General features: G+C 40.7%; 1 protein-coding gene across 2 annotated transcripts in view; it reads left to right on the top strand.

Moving 5' to 3' along the window:
- Positions 1-22862, top strand: part of LOC128691031 (zwei Ig domain protein zig-8-like) — a 348642-nt gene that overhangs the window by 60971 nt on the left and 264809 nt on the right. The window contains exons 2-3 of one of the 2 annotated variants that reach the window (XM_070089103.1): positions 13790-14007; positions 14603-15290. In XM_070089103.1, coding sequence (XP_069945204.1) covers positions 15194-15290 — 97 coding nt within the window. In that variant the 5' untranslated portion in view covers positions 13790-14007; positions 14603-15193. The remainder of the gene's footprint in view (positions 1-13789; positions 14008-14602; positions 15291-22862) is intronic. The other variant, XM_070089104.1, reaches the window with a different exon arrangement.

Below are 22862 nucleotides of genomic sequence, written 5' to 3'. Positions count from 1 at the left end.
CGGCCGTATCCTTCCACTCGCAAACCACCCAATTCTCCGAAAATTTGTCACCTGGGTCATGTCTCCCTCACCTGTTGCTTTCATGATACCTTCGATCACTTTCTTCTCCTCCTAGTTTCTTTCGTCGTAGGTTTCCCCTTCGACTTCTTGGAGCCCGTAGACAAACACTGACCTCTCCCTCTCCTCTTCCCACTGTTTCTCCCCTTCCGTCCTCTGAAGTGTTTTATTTCCTTCCATCAAAACGTTCCTGCTTTTAATCCCTGCCCTTGCTGCAGCCCCTATGCTCGGTGGACTGTCTCTCCAGCTCAGCTGTTCCTTGCCACTGTAATTGTCTGTTGGAGTGTGTGTGTGTGTGTGTGTGTGTGTGTGTGTGTGTGTGTGTGTGTGTGTGTGTGTGTGTGTGTGTGTGTGTGTGTGTGTGTGTGTGTGTGTGTGTGTGTGTGTGTGTGTGTGTGTGTGTGTGTGTGTGTGTGTGTGTGTGTGTGTGGTGTATACTCACCTAGTTGAGGTTGCAGGGATCGAGTCCGAGCTCCTGGCCCCGCCTCTTCACTGGTCGCTACTAGGTCACTCCCCCTGGACCGTGAGCTTTATCATTCCTCTGCTTAAAGCTATGTATGGATCCTGCCTCCACTACATCGCTTCCCAAACTATTCCACTTCCTGACTACTCTGTGGCTGCAGAAATACTTTCTAAAATCCCTGTGATTCATCTGAGTCTTCAACTTCCAGCTGTGTCCCCTTGTTACTGTGTCCAATCTCTGGAACATCCTGTCTTTGTCCACCTTGTCAATTCCTCTCAGTATTTTGTATGTCGTTATCATGTCCCCCCTATCTCTCCTGTCCTCCAGTGTCGTCAGGTTGATTTCCTTTAACTTCTCCTCGTAGGACATACCTCTTAGCTCTGGGACTAGTCTTGTGTGTGTGTGTGTTTGTGTGTGTGTGTGTGTGTGTGTGTGTGTGTGTGTGTGTGTGTGTGTGTGTGTGTGTGTGTGTGTGTGTGTGTGTGTGTGTGTGTGTGTGTGTGTGTGTGTGTATATTTCATCGAAATATATTACATTCACTGCCATATATATAAAATTCTACCTAGGGAGATGTCTTATGGGGTTGAACTTTCGGCTAACTTGCCATGAACGATCTGGTTACCACAACATAAACAGCATTAAGAAGATATAACAGGGAACGTTACTTAGCTTCCCTGTTCCAGGTTTCTGGTCACATTTGCTCACACGTGTCTGTATTCCTATCAACGCAAACTGGAATTCCGTGAACGCAACAAGCCTGTAGGGGTCATAGAGCGCCTGGGAATTGGAAGGTTATCAGGTTCGAGCCGATTAATTGAAGGCCAGCATCAAGGAGCCTCTCGGTCTCTCTCTCTCTCTAGCAGATAAAGGAGAAAATCATGTTAGCTAATGAATCATTCTAAAGAATGATCCTTGGTTCCGCTGAATACATAGCGCGTTAATGAAGCATAGATGCAGGTATACAAAGAGATGGGCTCATCTTTAAATATACACAGAAACGTTTGTATGTCATTGTATATACACAAAGTGGTGTGCATATTATTGTATATGCACTTAAGGGATAACGTATTCCCTAGTTAATTAATTTAAGTATGCTTGCGCATTGTGCTTAGGCTGAGTGTGACCCTATCGACCCTTTAGTAATCGATAGGCCATAGAGCTATCGAAGTAATTTCTGTCTTGGTTAAATGTGAATCAAGTAGCACACGCGTAACTTACGTATACATGACTCTAGGTTAAAGGTGTTTCTTTGAGTCATTTCTCATTCATTTTATTATTATTATTATTATTATTATTATTATTATTATTATTATAATTATTATTATTATTATTATAATTATTATTATTATTATTATTATTATTATTGGAAAAGGGATAACGCAACGTTTGGAAAATGGGGTGATAGTCAGGTTTGATTCAAGAAATGGGATGGTAACTCCAGTTTCTTGGATGAAGAGCCCTTCACAGGCATGAATGCAGCTCTCTCCAGGGGATACATGCCGAAAATTGTAGATAGCTGTCATTGCGCCATATGGAAAAGGCAGGATATTTTATATCATCATAAACCTTTTATTTTTCAAGGTTGTTTGAGAAGGATGTCAAGTTCCTCTTCGCAATATTTGCTGACAATACTCCGTGTGTTAGAATTTCCCTTTATAGGTGATGATGAAAGACTTCTGCTGCTGTTATCTGTCAATATCAAGCGAAATCCCCAACTGCAAGAGAGATTCACGACTCTTGAGTTCGTGATCAGTAGCAATTGCAAGTGTGTGTACTTACCTAGTTGTACTCACCTAGCTGTGGTTGCAGGGGTCGAGTCACAGCTCCTGGCCCCGCCTCTTCACTGGTCGCTACTAAGTCACTCTTCCTGCTCCATGAACTTTATCATACCTCTTCTTAAAGCTATGTATGGATCCTGCCTCACTACATCACTTCCCAAACTATTCCACTTCCTGACAACTCTGTGACTGGGCAAGGGAAAAAGAAGTGAAAGACGAGGTATACAGCTCACGGGGCAATATTTCATGCCTTAAAAACATCAAATAGAGGGAAAGTGATCGGCTCACATTCAAACATCACGTCTACCTGATGTTCCCTGATGTTCCCCTAGCAGTAACTAGGAACCTAGGTGCTAGTCTTCTGCTGTGGGTGGCATCATGGGGAAAGACGTAATATAATTTAAATAGGGATGAACTTTGGCATAAGGTGAGGAACGACAACAGTTTTCGGCCTGTAAAACGAAGATTGTAAAAACTGTGTATCCGGAAGACAGTTTGCTCGTGATAAACGACAAAATGTTCATACGTTGCGTGTTCTGTAGATCCCGCAGATATTACAGCTCCTCTGAGATCCTCTCCCAAATTTCCTTCCCTGGATAGGAATTCAATTTCGATATTTATATGTTCAAAATAATAATGGCTGGATTTTGTGCAGGAATGCTAAGACGTTCTTCCTTTGGCTTTCATTTTCGCTATAATTTTTATTTTCGTATTAAGGGTATATAATTAAAATGAAAAGACCGTTTTTTTTTAAATCCCACTTTGAGAGGATTATCGCATCCAAAAATTAACTTTGAAAAAATATCGTGGCAAAAGTCGTAGATTTTATTTTACTATCTGGCTGTTAATGGCAAGTTGTAATTGGTGGAATAAAACACAGAAGTTTATGTTTTTTGGTAAGGGGTTATTACCATAGTTAGGCAGTATGTCTGTCTCGTGCTTAGCGGAAGGAGAATCGAGCCTTCATCACTCCCTGGCCGGTATAACCCATACTGATTTAGCACTTCACGAATATGATAATTATTTATTATACAGTTGGGGAAGTCATTAATTACGCTGAAAGTTATTCATAAACACTTTACAGTTGCAAAATGTCAAGAGATGCTATATACCATGAATAGCTACATGATAGATCATGATAAATTTCACTAGAAATAATTATTAGAAAACATTCAGCAGTATAACAATGTTTATTTGTGGATAATCCGGGTCGCAGAATGGGACTTCGACGTCAAGGCCTTTAATGGCAACGGAGCGGAAGATTCACATGGATCTTGATAACGTGGTGCTGAAAACTGGGAAGAAAAGTCACGCTTTGTTGAACAAGCTTTTTTATTAAGCAGCAATGCGTTGTGTAGAGCTTCATCAAATCATGGCCTCATGAAGCTCTACACGGAGCGAAGCGTTGTCCCAATAAAAGCGTGTCCTTGAACTCGTTTGCTTTCTTCACAACTCGGAGACATGTCAACTTCGGGGTAAAGGCAGCGTCTCGCTCCACGGAGCACATCTGGGAACAAGGAGCCTCCCATCTCCTTCAAGATCTCCTGGAGGCCGGCGAAGTAGTGGAGATTCAGGAGAGGATGAGAATGCCGAGTAGTTAATTATGTGAAGCTTCTTATGAACTTGGTAGGAACTTCCTGCCAGGTACCGAGAGAGAGGAGGTAATATTATGTAGAGCAGCTGGAGATAATGTTCGTAATTTCCTGCCTTGGAAATTGGGAGGAAAGTGGAGGGCAATTCAGCTCCGTCAGGTTGGGTTTGGCAGGGAATTGTTATGTAGTCGTACAGATTTCCGTCGGGACAAGCTGGAAAACTGCCCGATATGGAAGCTCGCAGAAGCCAAAATTACTTGAGCTGCTCTAAAGATTTAATTTCGCGCGTGCAGCAGCAACAGCAGCAGCAGCAGCAGCAGCAGCAGCAGCAGCAGCGGCAAGCATCTTATTGGAAGTTCTGTGCTTCGAGTGTGCAGCACTAAGCGCTGTTACTTGTGGTCCTGTGCTCTGTGTGTGTGTGCAGCACCAATGCCGTTATTGGAGGTCTTATGTCCAGAGCAGATGGCATCGTTATTGGAGATCTAGTACTCTGAGTATGCAGCAGCAGGCACTGTTGGTGGAGGTACTGTGCTCCGTGTGGATGCAAAAACAGACATTGTTAGGTGTAGTCCTCTGCTGTGTGTGTGTGTGAGTGTGCACAGCAGCAGGCACTGTGCTCCATGTGTGCAGCCGGAGTAAGCACTGTTAGTGGTAGTCATGTGCTCTGTATGTGTGCAGCAACAGGCACTGTTAGTGGAAGTCCTGTACTGTATGTGTATGCGATTGTGCAGCAACAGGCACTGCTAGTGGAGGTTTTGTGCTGTGTGTATGCAACAACAAGACCGTTAGTGGAGGTCCTGTGTCCTGGGCTCCGCCATAACACAAAGCACAGATCGCGAATGGACGAAAGGAATTGTAAACAAGACACAGTGTGATGAGAAATAATTGATTTTATATTTCCATTAGAATGTTCTCGTTTTATGGACACATGTGCATGTCTGGTTATGTGAAGTTTGTCCTTCAGTTCAAGTTTAAATATGAAACAAAAATTGAACATGGATTCGAACCGCAATCCTGGCAGTAGCAGTTGTTCAATAACAATCGCTCATTACGATTTATCTTGAGATTATGGTTATTGAGAATTTTAATATGCAAAAAAAAATTAAAATTAAAGTCCATAAAAATACGCATAACTTTAGTCAACTGTTTTACTAGACGGGACAAATCTTCAAGTGATACTAAATATTTAACACTATCTAAAACGATATCTAATGCAATATTAAATGCAATATCTAATCCCAACGACTGTGCATAGAAACGCTTGCTGCTGACAGTACTGGACGACAGATACAGGTGCGGAACGACCAGTTATTGTTACATCGGCTCGCTCCATGTTAAGCTTTATAAAGCTCCACACAGAGCGAAACGTTGCCCCTAGAAAAGAAAATTCTAACCCTGCGTCTTCTCTTCACAATTCTGGTGCTAAGATTATTATTATCATTATTATTAGTAGTAGTAGTAGTAGCAATAGTAATGGCATTTTGTTGATATTATTATTATTTAATTATTGCTATTATTAGTATTAATATTAGTATTAGTATATTACATTCAGAGGGAAGCTCAAAGACCGTAAGGGTCACACAACGCCTGTGGAATGGGAGGCAATCACGTTTGATCCGGGAAAAGGAGAATTTAGTACCTATTCCAGGGTTCAGGAGGCCTTCACCGACATCAGCGTAGGTACCGTCCTTGAAAACTGGTGTCGAGTTTTCTTGTGCACGTCAGTGCGACATTTGCTTAAGAATTGATCACTCAAACCGTAGATTATCTTAAAGAAAATACGCCCCCTAAAGTATTCTTGGTCATATATTTTCTCAAGAGGAGCCTATTCCCAGGAATATTCCGCGGCATTTGTACAGCGTATTCTACTGTGTTAACGAAGCATATTTCACTGTATATAGGAATCGTATTTCACTGTTTCCGAATCGTATTCTGTTGTATTTACGAATTGTATTCCACTGTATTTACGAATTGTATTCCACTGTATTAACGAATTGTATTCCACTGTATTTACGAATCATTTTCCACTGTATTTACGAAACATTTTCCACTGTATTTACGAATAATTTTCCACTGTATTTACGATTTATATTCCACTTTATTTACAAAGAATAAAAGTCAAATATGATTACTTTAATGGTATACAGTACCAAGAAGTTGATGAAGACTCATGTGCAACACCTGGGTGTCTATGATGAGGCTGGACGAGGCGTCTCGTCAAACACACTTGCTCAGGTGTTGCACATGTGTCTCAATCATCACTAAAACGTGACAACTTCCTCTCTGGACCAGGTCACAACTAGCACGTAAAATTAAAACAAAAATTTCAGTCTCACCGTAGACAATTATCAAGTTGGAAAATAAGGACACGCGTGCAGTACACTGGATATTTATTTAGGGACATTTCGATCACTGGTGGATCTGCCAGTGATTTGAGCAAGTCGTGATAAATGTTCGAAATGCTGAATACGTGTATTTGTTTCAAAGGCTGAATGAACCTACTTACATTTATACTATCAAATTACGAGTCTTGATAACGTTCATGGACGGAGCGAAACGTCGCCTACTTTTTATTTCAAATTTGCTGATTACATGTTCATGGAATAAACACCGAAAAGAACGTTCCTCTCAGTGTATATGCTCCGAGGGGTATAGTCCCTTCAGCGTATATACACCTAGAGCTGTGTTCCTGACAGTGTATGTATACTGAGCGCATTCTGTCGTCTGTATTTTAGATATTAAAGTCAATTTTACGTTAATGACTAGATTATCTGAATAACCCCACTCATGTATGTAATTATAATAGGTAGGGTGATTACCGCCTTCATGACAATGGGGGCGATCAATGGTCATTAGAGGTGACTTAGGTAGAGGCTACGGTCACTGACCTCTTTGTGTGCTGAAACCAACAGATAAATAGTTAAATAGTATATTATTATTATTATTATTATTATTATTATTATTATTATTATTATTATTATTATTATTATTATACAGTGCCTGTGTGGGGGGTGGAAGGCATTCAGGCTTATGTCAGGGAACTGGTGCGCAGATCCAATTCCCTAAATCAAGAGCCCCTCACCAACATCAAGGAACCTTCCTTGAGGGGAATGGTATGAGGTACCAACACGGTAGTATGTAGACAGGTATGTAGTTATGTAGATACTTTATTAACTCATTATTTCGCCCTCTGTGTGTCTGTGTGAGTCCTCACCACTGAAATCATTAGACAGGATAAGGAAGGAAAAGCTATCTGGAAGAATTCGTGAATAACTTACAATTTCAAAACGAAAGATTAAATAATGTTTCGGTCTTTTCCTGGCCCATTATCAAGTCACAGTTGATAGAGAGAATGAGAGAGAAAAGAACAGGCCAGAAAACAAGTCAGAAGATGTGCGCCTGACTCGAGTTTAAGTTTACAGAAGGGCGAGCCTCCTGGAAGGCAATGTGGCTCGAGTCCAATAAAAAAAATGGAAATGCCATAAATTTTAGATCAAGAGGTCTTCACTGGTATCAAGGTACAGGTCTGTTGTTGCATGGTTGCAACCCCTCGCTAGAGTACCTGTTGGCGTCTGCAACTTGTGTTGCACGAACTTTGAAATTCAATATTCTCGCGCCGTGCAACGAGAGTCTGCCCTGAATTCTCTGGGATATTATAAGATGAACTCTGAGGCATATTGAAGTGTGTGTCGCGGGAAGAGTGCGTTGATCAGTGTGTTAGCGGTTTAAGTGTTTTATGAAGAGAGCGTTGGTTGAGTGTGTGATGGTGGCGCAGTTAATAAGATTTGTTGGTAGAAAGTGCATTAACGAAGAGTGCGTTAAAGGACATTATGTTCTTGGAAAGTGTGTTTGTGAAGAGAGTATTAATGGAGAGTTCGTTAATATAGAGTGCTCTAATGAAGAGTACACTGAGAGGGCGTTAACTGGGTCCTTTACCGGAGAGTGCGTTTTTAGTGTATCACTAAAATCGAGCGAAAGGAGAGTGCATTACTAAGTACTATTATAGAGAGTGGGCTAGTTGCGTGTGTTTGTGGTAAGTGCATATTTGGACTTTGGTAATAGATAGTGCGTTATTGTTAAATAATGAGTGTGTTCGCAGCTGGCAATTTAATGGCGAGTATGTTGGTGGTAGGTTAATAAAGTGTGTTTCTTTAGGGTTAGAGTGATAATGAGTGTGTTAAATGTATGTTAATGTAGAGATTGTTAGTGTCAATGCTTTAGTGGAAAATGTGATTGTTGTGTGTGCGTTAATGGAGAGTGCGTTACCGAAAAGTACCTTTAACTGAGACTGCGGTAGTGGTGCGTGCCTTAATAGAATGCGATAGTGTAAGTTCACGGAGTTCGTTTATGGTAAGTGTGTTAACGAAGAGTGTGAAATGGTAAGCGTGAAAGAGTGTTTTAGGTAAGTGTGGAAGAGGCAAATGTGTTAACGAAGTGCGTGTTAATGCTGAGTTTATGGAGAGTGTGTTAGGGATGAGCTCGGTGACGGAAGGTGTGTTGAGACAGTGAGTCGATGTGTGTCAAAGCAGTGTGTCGAAGGAGTGTGTCGAAAGAGTATGTTGAGAGGAGTGTAGTGAAAGGAGTGTCTTGATGGTGTGTATTTAAAGAGTATGTTGAGAGGTTTTCTTGAAAGTGTGTTGGGGAAGTTTGTCGAGAGGAGAGTGTTTACATGTAACAATTTCTGCTGGAGCATTCTTAACCTTTCCCCAATGAGTGATTCGCTGAAGCTCTTGACGTAAATGTCTGAAGATTGGAATAAAGAGAGAGAGAGAGAGAGAGAGAGAGAGAGAGAGAGAGAGAGAGAGAGAGAGAGAGAGAGAGAGAGAGACAGAGACAGAGACAGACCTCAGTAGCAACATGCAGACCCCATCAACTTCCTAATGGAAAATATTGACTCCCTTCTGCTACAACACAATTGTCAACATATTATAATTGTTGGTGACCTCAACCAGCACCATATACAGAGGGACTTTGATGACCTTCTTGCAGTGTTTGACATGAGAAACTTTGTTGATTTCCCTACTCGCATCTCTGGCTCCTCCCTTGACCCAGTATTGAGTGATCTGGCAGAAGGCATAGTCACCTATCAACCCCTCGGCTATGTTGGATCGTCTGACCACAAGGCTGTTTTTACGACACTTAAGATCCCAACAGAACGAGGTGAGGAGTCCACACGCACAACCTGCCTATGGGAAAGAGGTAATTGGCCAGCCCTTCGCTCTGAGCTCGCCACCACCGATTGGAATGCTCTTCTCCAAGGGGATGTTGACAACCAAGTGAAAGCCTTTACTGGACACATCCTTAATCTACAACAAGAACACATTCCTCACCGGCAATATGTGACAAAGCCTACAGATCAGCCTTGGTTTGGCTTTCGTTGTAGAGAGGCTGCTACTGCTAAGTACAAAGCATGGCAAAGGTATAAGAGACATCCTACCACCTATAACAGGAACTTGCACACGCAAGCCTGTAGGCATATGGGTGACGTTCAAAAGTGGGCCATTGCTAAATGGGAGGTGGACACTAAAAGAAAGCTAGCATCAGGTAGGGTAGGCTCCAAAACCTGGTGGTCACTGGTCAAGGACAGACAAGGTTATCTGCCTGATGAACTCATTCCACCTCTAAATCGACAGGATGGGACCACCTCTACTAGTAGTCAAGAGAAGGCGGACCTCTTTGCTGAACACTTTGCTACCAAAATGCAAGTTCCTGATCCAGCAAGGGACCCTCCTTGGCTAGCTGCAAGAACTGTGTCAAAACTATCAGTGGTGACAATAAGGCAGGAGGAGGTGCATTTCCTTCTTAAATCGCTTGACCAAGAAAAGGCTTTGGGCCCAGACAAGTTGAGCCCAATATTGTTGAGAAGATGTGCAGACCAGCTAGCAGCACCTCTAACTCGCATCTTTCAGCACTGCCTAGTACAGTGTAAATGGCCCTCTCTATGGAAAGAGGCAAATGTAGTCCCTGTTCACAAAAAGAAGAGAAGAGCAGAAATCAGCAACTACAGACCAGTGTCACTCCTGTCAATCACTGGTAAGATCCTTGAGACGATAATCTCAAGACAAATGACAGAGTTTTTTGACTACCACTCACTACTTTGTGATCGTCAAAATGGCTTCAGGAAAGGTTACTCTGCTGCTGATCTGTTGTTAAACCTCTCCACTAAGTGGCACCAGTCACTGGATGAATCCAAAGTCAGCTGTGTGGTAGCACTGGACATTGCTGGCTCTTTCGACCGGGTGTGGCACTAGGGCCTCTTAGCAAAACTTCAAGCACTGGGAATTGCAGGGTCTACGCTATGTCTCCTCAGTGATTACCTTCATGGTAGATCTCTAAGTGTAGTTCTCAATGGAACGGAATCAGCAAGACATCCTATTGGGGCAAGTGTTCCACAAGGAAGCGTGCTGGGTCCATTGTTATGGAATGTCTACTTCAACGACCTTCTTCATCTCATCCCAGAATCACATGCATATGCAGACGACTGTACACTGACATTCACTTATCCAAGAGAAGAAATGCCAGCTGCTCTAAGCTACATCAATCACCAGTTGAGAGCTATATCAGCTTGGAGAAATAGATGGCAAGTAACATTTGCACCTGAGAAAACGCAAATGATGATCGTCTCTAGGCACCATGATGGTAATGCTGGTGCAGTAGTCAGGATGAATGGGAGGGTGTTGGCACCTGGAGAAGAAGTTGATATCCTTGGGGTGAAATTTGACTCCAAACTAACCATGAAGAACCATGTTGTAAATCTTGCAAACAAGGCAGCCAGGAAGCTTACAGCACTTCGCCGTATCTCGCATCTGCTTGACAGTAGGGGTTGCAAGATCCCGTACGAGGCACAAGTACGCTCACACCTTGAGTATGCTCCACTTTCTTGGTTGGCCTGCCCCCCCCTCTCATCTGCAACTGCTTGACAGAGTAGAGAACAGAGCAAGACGTCTCATCTCTCGCCTGGACCCATCCTGGATAGATCTGTCATTTCAGCAGAGCCTTCAACATAGGAGGGATGTGGGTGGCCTTACTGTTATGTACAAGGCCAATATTGTCAAAATACCACACCTGGATCCACTTCGAGGACAGCGTGAAACAAGCTTTTAGGCCACAAGACGGGCAGAAAGCAGCAACTTCACTCTGGTTGTACCCTTCTCCAGAACATCACTCCATCTGAGATCATACATACCCAGGATGACTCGAGTATGGAACACATTCGTACAGCATAATGATGTCAACGAGATAAAGTCAGTTGGTCAAATGAAAACGCTGGCCCACAGATGGCTCCAACTTCATCCTGTTCCCTACTTGTATGTCTCATAACAATAAAAATGCTTTCAAATGAGCTGATGTAGGTAACAGCTCTTAGCTTGCCAAAAAAAAAAATAAAAATAAAAAAGAGAGAGAGAGAGAGAGAGAGAGAGAGAGAGAGAGAGAGAGAGAGAGAGAGAGAGAGAGAGAGAACTTAAGTGTCAAAAATTCACAGCTTGGAGCCTAAAGGTCGTCCAACATTCCAGAACAAAAGTCCCTCCCACATATATACTTTAACTTCTTTCAACCAAAAAAAAAAAATTGCTTGAGTAAAAACATTCACACAAGCACAGACACGGAATAAAAGGGAAGATAATTTCACAGACTGTTTACAAAACTCTCAACAATTAAACTAAAACAAAAACAATTAAACAACAACATCATCCACTGAGGTGAGGACAGGCACCCTGATAACTACACCAGTTGACTAAGTAATTCGAATAGAGTTGCATAGAGATACACATGACCATTCAATCCTCAGTCTACTGAGATTCACGTTACTAATGGAATATCATATCGACAAGTCGATGAATAAGTCAGAAGTGTGATACTTGGGCGTGTTTATTAGCGTAAAGTTTAGACAATAAAAATACCCAGGTGCTGCATATGTGTCTTATTTATCAGTAGAGAATAATCTCATAGAGAAGATACTTGCTGAAAGACAAGGGATAAATTCCCACATATTTTCGAACCTTGTATAATTTGTTGATCGTCTCCAGGGCCCACCAGGCTCGCCATATCGTCTGACGATATATTAATATGTGTGGCGCATGGAATCAATGTAATAAAGAAGAGATAGGCAGAGACCTAAACAGAGGGACAGACAGAAAGAATAATTGGAAACGGGAACATAATTAGAAAGAAAAATAAACCGGAGAGCCAGAAATACTGACAAATATGATTTGTCTTTATGTCGCAACTCGACGCCAGCAAATTCCGTCAGGATAAATGTCAAACTAATGTTATGTCTACCTAGATAATCCTCTTTTAGCAGCTTACTACCACCATCAGTGCAGATAATGGTGGTCGAAATCTACCCAGACACGAAACACTGAAGGCCTCGCTAATATGCTTAAATGAATCTATTTCTGTAGTGGCTTGAGACTGGTGTGAGAGCGTACAGAATAATTTATTTATGGACGCCAAGCAAATCCGCAGTTAGTAAACAAGAGGTATACATTCCCAAGAGGTTTATATGCACTGAGGTGTGTACACCAAAATGTATACATGCTAGTGTATATACAGTGAGTGGTGTATATCTGTAGTTTTAAAACTAGGTTAGGCAAATACATGAGTGGGTGTGGGTGGGTGTGAGTTGGACCTGACCAGCTTGGGCCAGTAGGCCTGCTGCAGTACTCCTTGAGAGGGTGTGACTTTGACCTACCTAGCATGGGCCAGAATGCCTGTTGCAGTGCTCCTTCTTTCTTATGTTCTCTTTTAGGAATTGTGTATTCTTGAAGTCAGTATTCAAGTGAAATACAGTCTAGGTGTCCTTCGTCCAGTCTATAAACCTAAACAAATATCAGTAATGGGTCTGGGGCCTGATGTTTACCTGGAGTTTACCTGGAGAGAGTTCCGGGGGTCAACGCCCCCGCGGCCCGGTATGTGAGGACTTTCAGAAATAATATAAGTGGGAATGTAAGAGGCAATGTTGTTGTCCTTGTTGCTACCAGAGTTATGGAGCTGCTATCATCACAGTGGTGTTGCTATCATCACAGTGCTGTTGCTATCATCACAGTGGTGTTACTATCATCACAGTGGTGTTGTTATCATCACAGTGGTGTTGCTATCATCACAGTGGTGTTGTTATCATCACAGTGGTGTTGCTATCATCACAGTGGTGTTGCTATCATCACAGTGGTGTTGCTATCATCACAGTGGTGTTGCTATCATCACAGTGGTGTTGCTATCATCACAGTGGTGTTGCTATCATCACAGTGGTGTTGCTATCATCACAGTGGTGTTGCTATCATCACAGTGGTGTTGCTATCATCACAGTGGTGTTGCTATCATCACAGTGGTGTTGCTATCATCACAGTGGTGTTGCTATCATCACAGTGATGTTGCTATCATCACAGTGATGTTGCTATCATCACAGTGATGTTGCTATCATCACAGTGATGATGTTGCTATCATCACAGTGATGATGTTGCTATCATCACAGTGATGATGTTGCTAACATCACAGTTGTGATGTTGCTATTATCATAGTAGTGATGATGCTATTAGAGTAGTTATGCTGCTATCACAGTAGAGAAGTTATCGCAGTAGTGGCGTTATTATCACCACAGTAGTTCTGTTATCACCACAATAGTGATGCTCTCATCACAGTAGTGATGTTATGATCCTCATCACAGTAGTGATGTTGATAGCTTCTTGGCAGCTACAGTGTTATCACCATAAAAAATAATATTTATATCTTCACAGTAATGATCTGGCTAGCATACCAGTAGTTAGTGATAACTGATCCACTCATATCTTCCACCTCTTACTACGACAATAAAGTGAGTTAATTCACTTAGACCTTTAACAAGATTGCGACAGGCAAGACTGCAAGAACCCTCTCATAAATACTTTTCTCGTTTCCTTCAGGCACGTGGTTTAGAGTCATCCGATAAACAAACTTCAGCAAAGCCATCATGCCTATGGAATCTTCATTGGTACTTCAGCGAGGCCGGTAGAAGCTTTGGAACGATAATTTCAACCAACTTCAAGCAAGCTTGATCTTACGACACAGTAACGTTAACATTTCGTTACTTCGAGCAACCAATTAGGTGGCAGAACTGCCCATACGTCATCTTTACAAAGCGGTATATATATATATATATATATATATATATATATATATATATATATATATATATATATATATATATTTATTGTGTGTGTGTGTGTGTGTCGTGCCGAATAGGTAAAACTTAATAGCAACGCTCTTCTTGCTAAATAAGGCAAACGAAAATTTGTGTATGCAATAATTTCGCAAAAATCATTCTGAACCTAACGAAAAAAATATATTTCATTGTGTTTATTATTAAATTTTTGTAAACTTATATGAAATATATTTAGTTGGATTAGGCTAAATTAAATTGCGCTTGTTATAATAAGGTTAGGTAAGTTTCCTATGGCTCTTTTGGCTCATTGATTTTTATATTAATATAAATAAGTAAAACATTTTTAATTGTATAAGAGAAAATTTTAGAAAGGACTTAAATTTAAATGAGTTCTTGCTAATTGACCAATTTTACCAATTCGGCATGATATTATACATATATATATATATATATATATATATATATATATATATATATATATATATATATATATATATATATATATATATATATATATACATTTTTTGTAGTTTTTTATTAGTAATTTAGCTAAGTACTGTTTTTAATTTCACAGAAGCCTCAAAATACACGCTAACTAATCGTCAAATAAAAAGTGCTATTAGATAAATGTTCATTGCGTGTGTGCTATGAATTCATTTGTATATAATTATATTATCTGCATAACACCTGTGAGATGAACACAGTGCTGATTACAGTGATGTGTGAGCCGGACGTTTTACAAAACTCCAAATTTACTGTAACTGGAAATACAATTGGCAACACTATTGTATATTGTATAATGTGTATTCGAAGTTGTGTAGAAATGCTCGCTTCTCTCAAAGGCATATGAAAAAAGATTAATTATCTTTAGGGTATATAAAAATATATATAATATGGAGGATATATGAGCTCAGATCTATTGTGTAGACGATATATGTGAAAATTCAGTGTATTAGAGGATATAGAGAAAAATCCGGTGCACTGGAGATGAGAAAATATATCTAATACACTTAATAATATATGAAAAACAATTAGCTAGAATATATATATTAAAATATGTTCACAAGTCTGAGGGATATATGAAGTCTTCAAGCCATCAGAACTCGCAAACAAAAGTAAATATTTGTCTCCTACAACGGTGAAAAGTTGTAAGGGAGGAGGTGCCATGAGTCCTGGAATGGCCTTCCTCCTGCTCCTCCTACTCTTCCTCCTGCTTCTCCATGGTCGTCAAGGAAGAGGGGTGACTGCTACCCCTAACCCAGGTTAGTAGTATACTTTTTCCCTTTAATTTTTGTCCTCTTATATCATTTCTTAACTAACGTTACAGCATTGTGGGAATTTTAAAGGCTGGTCATTTACTGGCCTGCCATTTGAATCCTAGTTATTTTCCCCCAAAATTCTATGTAATTTGCACGAGTTCAGGTTTTTAATCCTTGTAGGATATATGGGGCATACCACATCGCTGCAGATTTTGATACAAAATCCTGAGACTTGTAGGATGAGAGTTGTATGACTCACGAAATCGTAATGACACGATTGCAAATAAAATACACCATAGGTGGGGTTAGAACCCGCGATCAGAGAGTCTCAAAACTTCCTGATCGCTGGTTCTAACCCCACCCGTGGTATGGTTTGAGAGCTGTATGGTTCATGCAGGTTCAGAAGTGTTTATGAATAACAAAATTAAACTGGCCTGTATCGTCATACGTAGCCACAAGCGGCTGAGACCAGGGTACACGGGTAATATTAACCTGAAGAAAATTCGCTGCAGAAAAAGCTTTTACCGAGACAACGTTTCGCTCAGAATACAGCAACCAGAGGACATCAAATGCATACGAAAAAACTGCATGAATCTGCTTCAGTTATAATACACCAGCGTTGAAAATTTAGAGCCGATCGGAGGAGGCGTTCTCGAGTAAAAAATTAAGGTAACCAAATAATAATAATAATAATAACAATAATAATAATAATAATAATAATAATAATAATAATAATAATAATAATAATAATAATAATAATAATAATAGGAACCTTAAAATAATCTTGAGCAGATTTTAAAAACTTAGATTATATTATTAAAAAGGCGCTGTCATGTCAAGTATGGGCGAAACATTGTTAATAAATGTTCCATATAAAGCCATTTGTATCCACCATGGTAAAGGCATCTCATACCATTATCTAACCACCTTACAGCCTTACTGAAATTTTTCCTATAGAAATGAGGAATAATGATGAAGCTTATCGAGGCTGCCACAACAGTGCCAAGATGATTGAGGCTGGCACTGAAGCGTGCCAGGTGGGTGAGAGTACCATCACATCAACCTAAGTGCACCATGCTACAGTCTGCCATTCATTCACAGTATTAAATAGGAAATATATTTTTTTTACAGTGACTTCTGAAGAAAGAGATCTTAAAGTTAGTTCTCTCTCTCTCTCTCTCTCTCTCTCTCTCTCTCTCTCTCTCTCTCTCTCTCTCTCTCTCTCTCTCTCTCTCTGTGTGTGTGTGTGTGTGTGTGTGTGTGTGTGTGTCTGTCTGTCTGTCTGTCTCTCTCTCTCTCTCTCTCTCTCTCTCTCTCTCTCTCTCTCTCTCTCTCTCTCTCTCTCACACACACACACACATACACACACACACACACGCACGCACACACACACACACACACACACACACACACAGTAAGTGGAATAGTTTGGGAAGCGATGTAGTGGAGGCAGGATCCATACATAGCTTTAAGCAGAGGTATGATAAAGCTCACGGCTCAGGGAGAGTGACCTAGTAGCGATCAGTGAAGAGGCGGGGCCAGGAGCTCGGACTCGACCCCCGCAACCTCAACTAGGTGAGTACAACTAGGTGAGTACACACACACAAAGCCACTAGCTGTGAATCGACTCCTGCAACGTTTAGGTGAGTACATAGGTGATTACACACACACACGCACACACACACAGTCACAGAGTTGTCAGGAAGTGGAGTAGTCTGGCAAGTGACGTAGTGAAGGCAGGAACCATACATGGTTTTAAGACATGGTATGATAAAGCTCATGGAGCAAGGAGAGAGACTACCTAGTAGCAATCAGTGAAGAGGCAGGGCCAGAAAATGTGACTCGACCGTTGCAACCACAAATAGGTGAGTACAAATAGGTGAGTACACACACACACACACACACACACACACACACACACACACAGACACACACAGACACACACATAATCCTTCCGACTCTCTCAAAGCATCCATATTTACTGAGTATTAAGACGTGGTCCAGTGTGAGTGTGTGTGTGTTTGTGTGTTTGTGTGTGTGTGTGTGTGTGTGTGTGTGTGTGTGTGTGTGTGTGTGTGTGTGTATGTATGTGTGTGTGTATGTGTGTGTGTGTTATTACAAACACGTAACTAAAAATAAAATCAGGGACAAACTTCAGCACCTTGTAAACAAGGATCGCTCAGACACAGGCGAAAGGAATTTTTGTAAATACAATGAGGAACAGGAAGAGTACCGAGGTGAGGTTGACAAAGTGGCGGTGAAATATTGAAGACCACGAATATCATACCAAGTAGAGAAGGGGAAGAACAACGTAAAAGTCACTGAAACTGATAAACCACTGATGAGGTAACCACAGCGGGTTGTGAGGAAGATATACGTGTTGCATCAAACTGAAAAAAAATTTACACATCCTGTAGAAAAGGGTTTCATTAGGACAACGTTTAACTCAGAATATAGGAACCAGAGGGCGCAGACACACGTCACTAGTTATATGAACCATTCCTTAGTAATCGTCCACCAGCATTCATAATTTCAAGCCGAACGAAGGAGGCGTTCTAGTCAAAATAATAATAATAATAATAATAATAATAATAATAATAATAATAATAATAATAATAATAATAATAATAATAATAATAATAATAACAATAATAATAATAATAATAACACATTCAAATAACCATTCTTGATAAAACATTGAAAAAATGTTTTTTTAAAACCGATTTTCCAAAAAAAAAAAATGGGCAAGCGAGAATATGCATTAAAAACTCTGCAAGGATAAACCAAAACTCATCTCTGAAGATTCACGAGGCATAAAGAGGCTCCTCAAGAATATCTGTTGTGAACCGGGAACTGGAAGCGACAGTGATGAGATTGTGGAGATTGCTGCTGTTAACATTTATGGAATTGTGAGAGTTTTTTTTTCTGTGGATGGAGTGAATGATAACAAGTGTTTCAACCAGGCAATACAAATGGAACCTCTGAAGTTATGCGGTGATAAGGTATCGTGAATTATGAAAAATATACAGGGAAAGATAGAGACATTGTCAGACGGGGGTTATTTGAGACGTTGATGCTTGTGGTGACAAGGAGGATGAGGAGGAAGAGGAGGAGAAGGAGGAGGAGGAGGAGGAGGAGGAGGAGGAGGAGCAGCAGCAGCAGCAGCAGCAGCAGGCCCAGAAGGAGGATGGAGATAGGTGATAATGAATGGTGGGTAGGTTTGGGTGTTATTTTGTTTGAGTGGTGGAGATGGAAGTGGGTAGTAGTAGTAGTAGTAGTAGTAGTAGTAGTAGTAGTAGTAGTAGTAGTAGTAATGGTGGTGGTGGTATGGATAATAATGAAGTGATGATAATAATGACGGTGTCGACTACGAAGTCGACGATACATAAGAGGAAATCATTCCAACAGTAAACTAACAATACTCAAAGATGGCAGAGGCAAACTAGCCGAGCCTACACAGCTGATACACTAACGACAACAGCGGGAGAAACACCAACAGGAACGACGCTTTATATATCGAGTTAAAAATATATATTTACAAGCGGATCAACATTTTCTCCGAGAGACGAAGATAATGTTGACACATTTTTTACCAATGGACGATAATTTATGATTAAACGTTGTTCGCAGACGGAACAGAAATAAAAAAAAAAACGAAATTGCATAGAATTTGAACAATAAGGGATGGACACACACACACACACACACACACACACACACACACACACACACACATACACAGGCGGAGGGAAGCGTTCTTCACACAGAGAAGAGAACGTTCTTTCACACAGAGAGGGGAACGTTCCTCACACAGAGAAGAGAACGTTCTTTCACACAGAGAGAGGGGGGGAATGTTCCTCACACATAGAAGGGGAACGTTTTTCACACAGAGGAGGAAACGTTTTCAGCTCAAAGAGGGAAACGTTCTTTCGCATATAGGCAAAAACATTCTTCACACAAAGGGGGAAACGTTCTCCACAGAGAGATAGAGTCAACAGGAAGGGTGGTGGAGTGGCAATATTTGCCAGAGATAATTTAAATTGTTGTGTTAGACAAGATGTAAGATCGAAACATCGGACACAGAATCTGTTTGGCTACAGTTTCTCGAAGGGTCATGAAAAGTTAATTTTGGGTGTGATTTATAGGCCCCAAACCTTGATAGAGAGTGCAGTAAGCTGTTATGGGACGAAATTCATAAGGCATCTAGATATGAAAATGTTGTGATAATGGGAGATTTTAACTTTAGACAAATTAATGGGAACAATACGACAGGAAATCTTGAGTCTAGTGACTTTCTTGATACGGTTCAGGATTGTTTTTAAAACAGTTTGTGACAGAGCCAACTAGAGGAAACAACATGCTTGACTTAGTTCTTGCCAACAAAGATTCACTAATTAATAATCTTGAAGTTAATGATGAGCTTGGGGAAAGTGATCACAAATCACTTAGTTTCAATATATCATGGAATTACCCAGATAACTGCAATCAAGTTTCTGTCCCAGACTTCCGCTTGGCCGATTTCATGGCACTGAGAAATTACCTGGATGGGCTAAATTGGGATTACCTGACCATGGGTCATGTTGGTGATGTTGGTTGCCAATATGACGTTTTTCAGAACATAGTTCTAGCTGCTCAGACAACTTTTGTTCCGAGTAGTGAAATTAGATCTAGCAAAAATGATCCCAAATGGATGAACAACAGGTTAAAACATCTCACTGGTCAAAAGAAAGGCATATATAAGCTTATCAAAAAAGGGGATGGGCAGTTAAGAAATCAATATATTCAGTTAAAGAGAGAAATAAAAAAAGAATAAGAAAAGCTAAAAGGTATTATGAGGCTAAGGTCGCAAGGGGCTCGAAGACTAACCCAAAAGGGTTCTTTCAGGTATACAGAAGATTAGGGACAAGATAGGCCCACTTAAGAGTAACATAGGTCAGATCACTGACAGTAATAAGGATATGTGTGAAATTTACAATACTTACTTCCTCTCAGTTTTCACCCAGGAAGTTACTAGCGAGATTCCAGAAATAATAAATTATGTAGAACAGGACGATAATAAACTATGCACGATTGGAGTAACTAGTGACATGGTCCTCAGAAAAATAGAGAAATTAAAACCTAACAAATCCCCATGCCCTAATGAATTGTTTGCAAGAGTTTTAAAGGAATGTAAAGAGGAACTTAGCATACCTTAGGCTAATCTTTTCAACATATCACTATAAACTGGCGTAGTGCCTGATAAGTGGAAAATAGCACATGTAATACCTATTTACAAGGCAGGTGACAGGTCCTTAGCTTCGAACTATAGACCAATAAGCCTTACCTCCATAGTAGGAAAATTTATGGAATCAATAATTGCCGAGGCAATTCGTAGCCATCTTGAAAGGCATAAATTGATTAATGAATCTCAACACGGTTTTACGAAGGGGCGTTCCTGTCTTACGAATTTACAAACTTTTTTCACTTGGGCATTTGAGGAGGTAGATCATGGCATTGAATGTGATATTGTGTATATGGACTTCAGTAAGGCTTTCGATAGAGTTCCACATCAGAGGCTATTAAAGAAACTAAGGAACACGGAAAAGGAGAAGAAATTTTTTCCTGGGTAGAGGCATGGCTGACAAATAGGCAGCAGAGAGTTTGCATAAATAGGGAGAAATCAGAATGGGGGCACGTCACAAGTGGTGTTCCACAGGGGTCTGTGTGGGGCCCCTTGTTGTTCACAATTTACATAAACGACACAGATGAGGGAATAAATAGCGACATAAGCAAATTTGCTGACGACACCAAAATAGGCCGTCCAATTCATTCTAATGAGGACACTAGAGCACTCCAGGATGATTTGAATAGACTGATGCAATGGTCGGAGAAGTGGCAGATGCAGTTTAATATAGACAAATGCAAAGTTCTAAATGTTGTAAAGGATAAAAACCATGCCAATATAAACTAAATAATGTAGATCTTAATATTACTGATTGCGAAAAGGATTTAGGAGTTCTGGTTAGCAGTAATTTGAAACAAAGATAACAGTGCATAAACGTTCGCAATAAAGCTAACAGAATTCTTGGCTTCATATTAAGAAGCATAAATAATAGAAATCCTCAGGCTGCTCTTCAGAGCAACTATATATATCCTTGGTTAGGCCTCATTTAGACTATGCTGCTCAGTTCTGGTCACCGTATTACAGAATGGATATAAATGCACTGGAAAACATACAAAGGAGGATGACAAAGTTGATCCCATGTATCAGAAATCTTCCCTATGAGGACAGGCTGAGGGATCTGAATCTGCACTCTCTAGAAAGGCGTAGAATTAGGGGGATATGATTGAGGTGTATAAATGGAAATCAGGAATAAATAAAGGGGGATGTAAATAGCATGTGCTAAAAAAATATCTAGCCTAGACAGGACTCGTAGCAATGGCTTTAAGCTGGAAAAATTCAGATTCAGGAAGGATATAGGAAAGCACTGGTTTGGTAATAGTGTTGAGGATGAGTGGAACAAACTCCAGAGTACCGTCATAGAAGCTAAGACGTAGTGTAATTTTAAAACTAGGTTAGATAAATACATGAGTGAGTGTGGGTGGGTGTGAGCTGGACCTGACTAGCTGGTGCTACTGGGTCAGAAGCCGTGCTCCTTCCTTAATTGGAAGTGACCTGACTGGGGTTGACATGGACTTGCCCCGCATGGGCCAGGAGGCCTGTTGCAGTGTTCCTTCTTTCTTATGTTCTTATGTACTGTGGCATGAACAGTCACAATACCGCGGGATGAACAGAGTCACAATACTGTGGGATGAACAGAGTCACAATACCATGGGATGAACAGTAATAATACCGTGGAATGAACAGTCACAATACCGTGGGATGAACAGAGTCACAATACTGTGGGATGAACAGTCACAATATCGTGGGATGAACAGAGTCACAATACTCTGGGATGAACAGTCAAAATACCATGGGATGAACAGAGTCACAATACCGTGGGATGAACAGTCACAGTACCGTGGGATGAATAGAGTCACAATGCTGTTGGATGAACAGATTCACAATACCGTGGAATGAACAGAATCACAATACCGTGGGAAGAACAGAGTCACAATACCATGGGATGAACAGAGTCACAATACCGTAGGATGAACAGAGTCACAATATCGTGGGATGAACAGTCAAAATACCGGGAGATAAACATTTCACAACAACATGGGTTGAACAAATTGGCCAAAAACTCACACATCTGACAGGCAACTACGAACAACGTAGCCATTACCTAGCGCCATAACAGACAGCCACCTTTCCGATGCCCTGATCAATCAGGCTGTTGTTGCTAGCAGCAGCAGCAGCAAGCATTTGAAAGCAACCACCACAGCCCAGCTAATCAGGAACCGAATTCCCCAATGTTATCAACTTCCAAAAATTACTTTTTTTTAAGGGAAAAAAATGGGTTTACATTATGCGCAATTACTTTTTTCATCTCTTTTAAGTATTTTTCCACCGGAACATCGGAAAAAATTATCCTCTCAAAAAAAAAATTAATTTCTGGCACATTATGCGACATGTATATTCAGTAATTTCCCCAT

Source organism: Cherax quadricarinatus, chromosome 27 (genome assembly GCF_038502225.1).
Source record: "Cherax quadricarinatus isolate ZL_2023a chromosome 27, ASM3850222v1, whole genome shotgun sequence".
Classification (NCBI taxonomy): domain Eukaryota; kingdom Metazoa; phylum Arthropoda; class Malacostraca; order Decapoda; family Parastacidae; genus Cherax; species Cherax quadricarinatus.
This window is presented reverse-complemented; position numbering and strand designations above follow the sequence as displayed.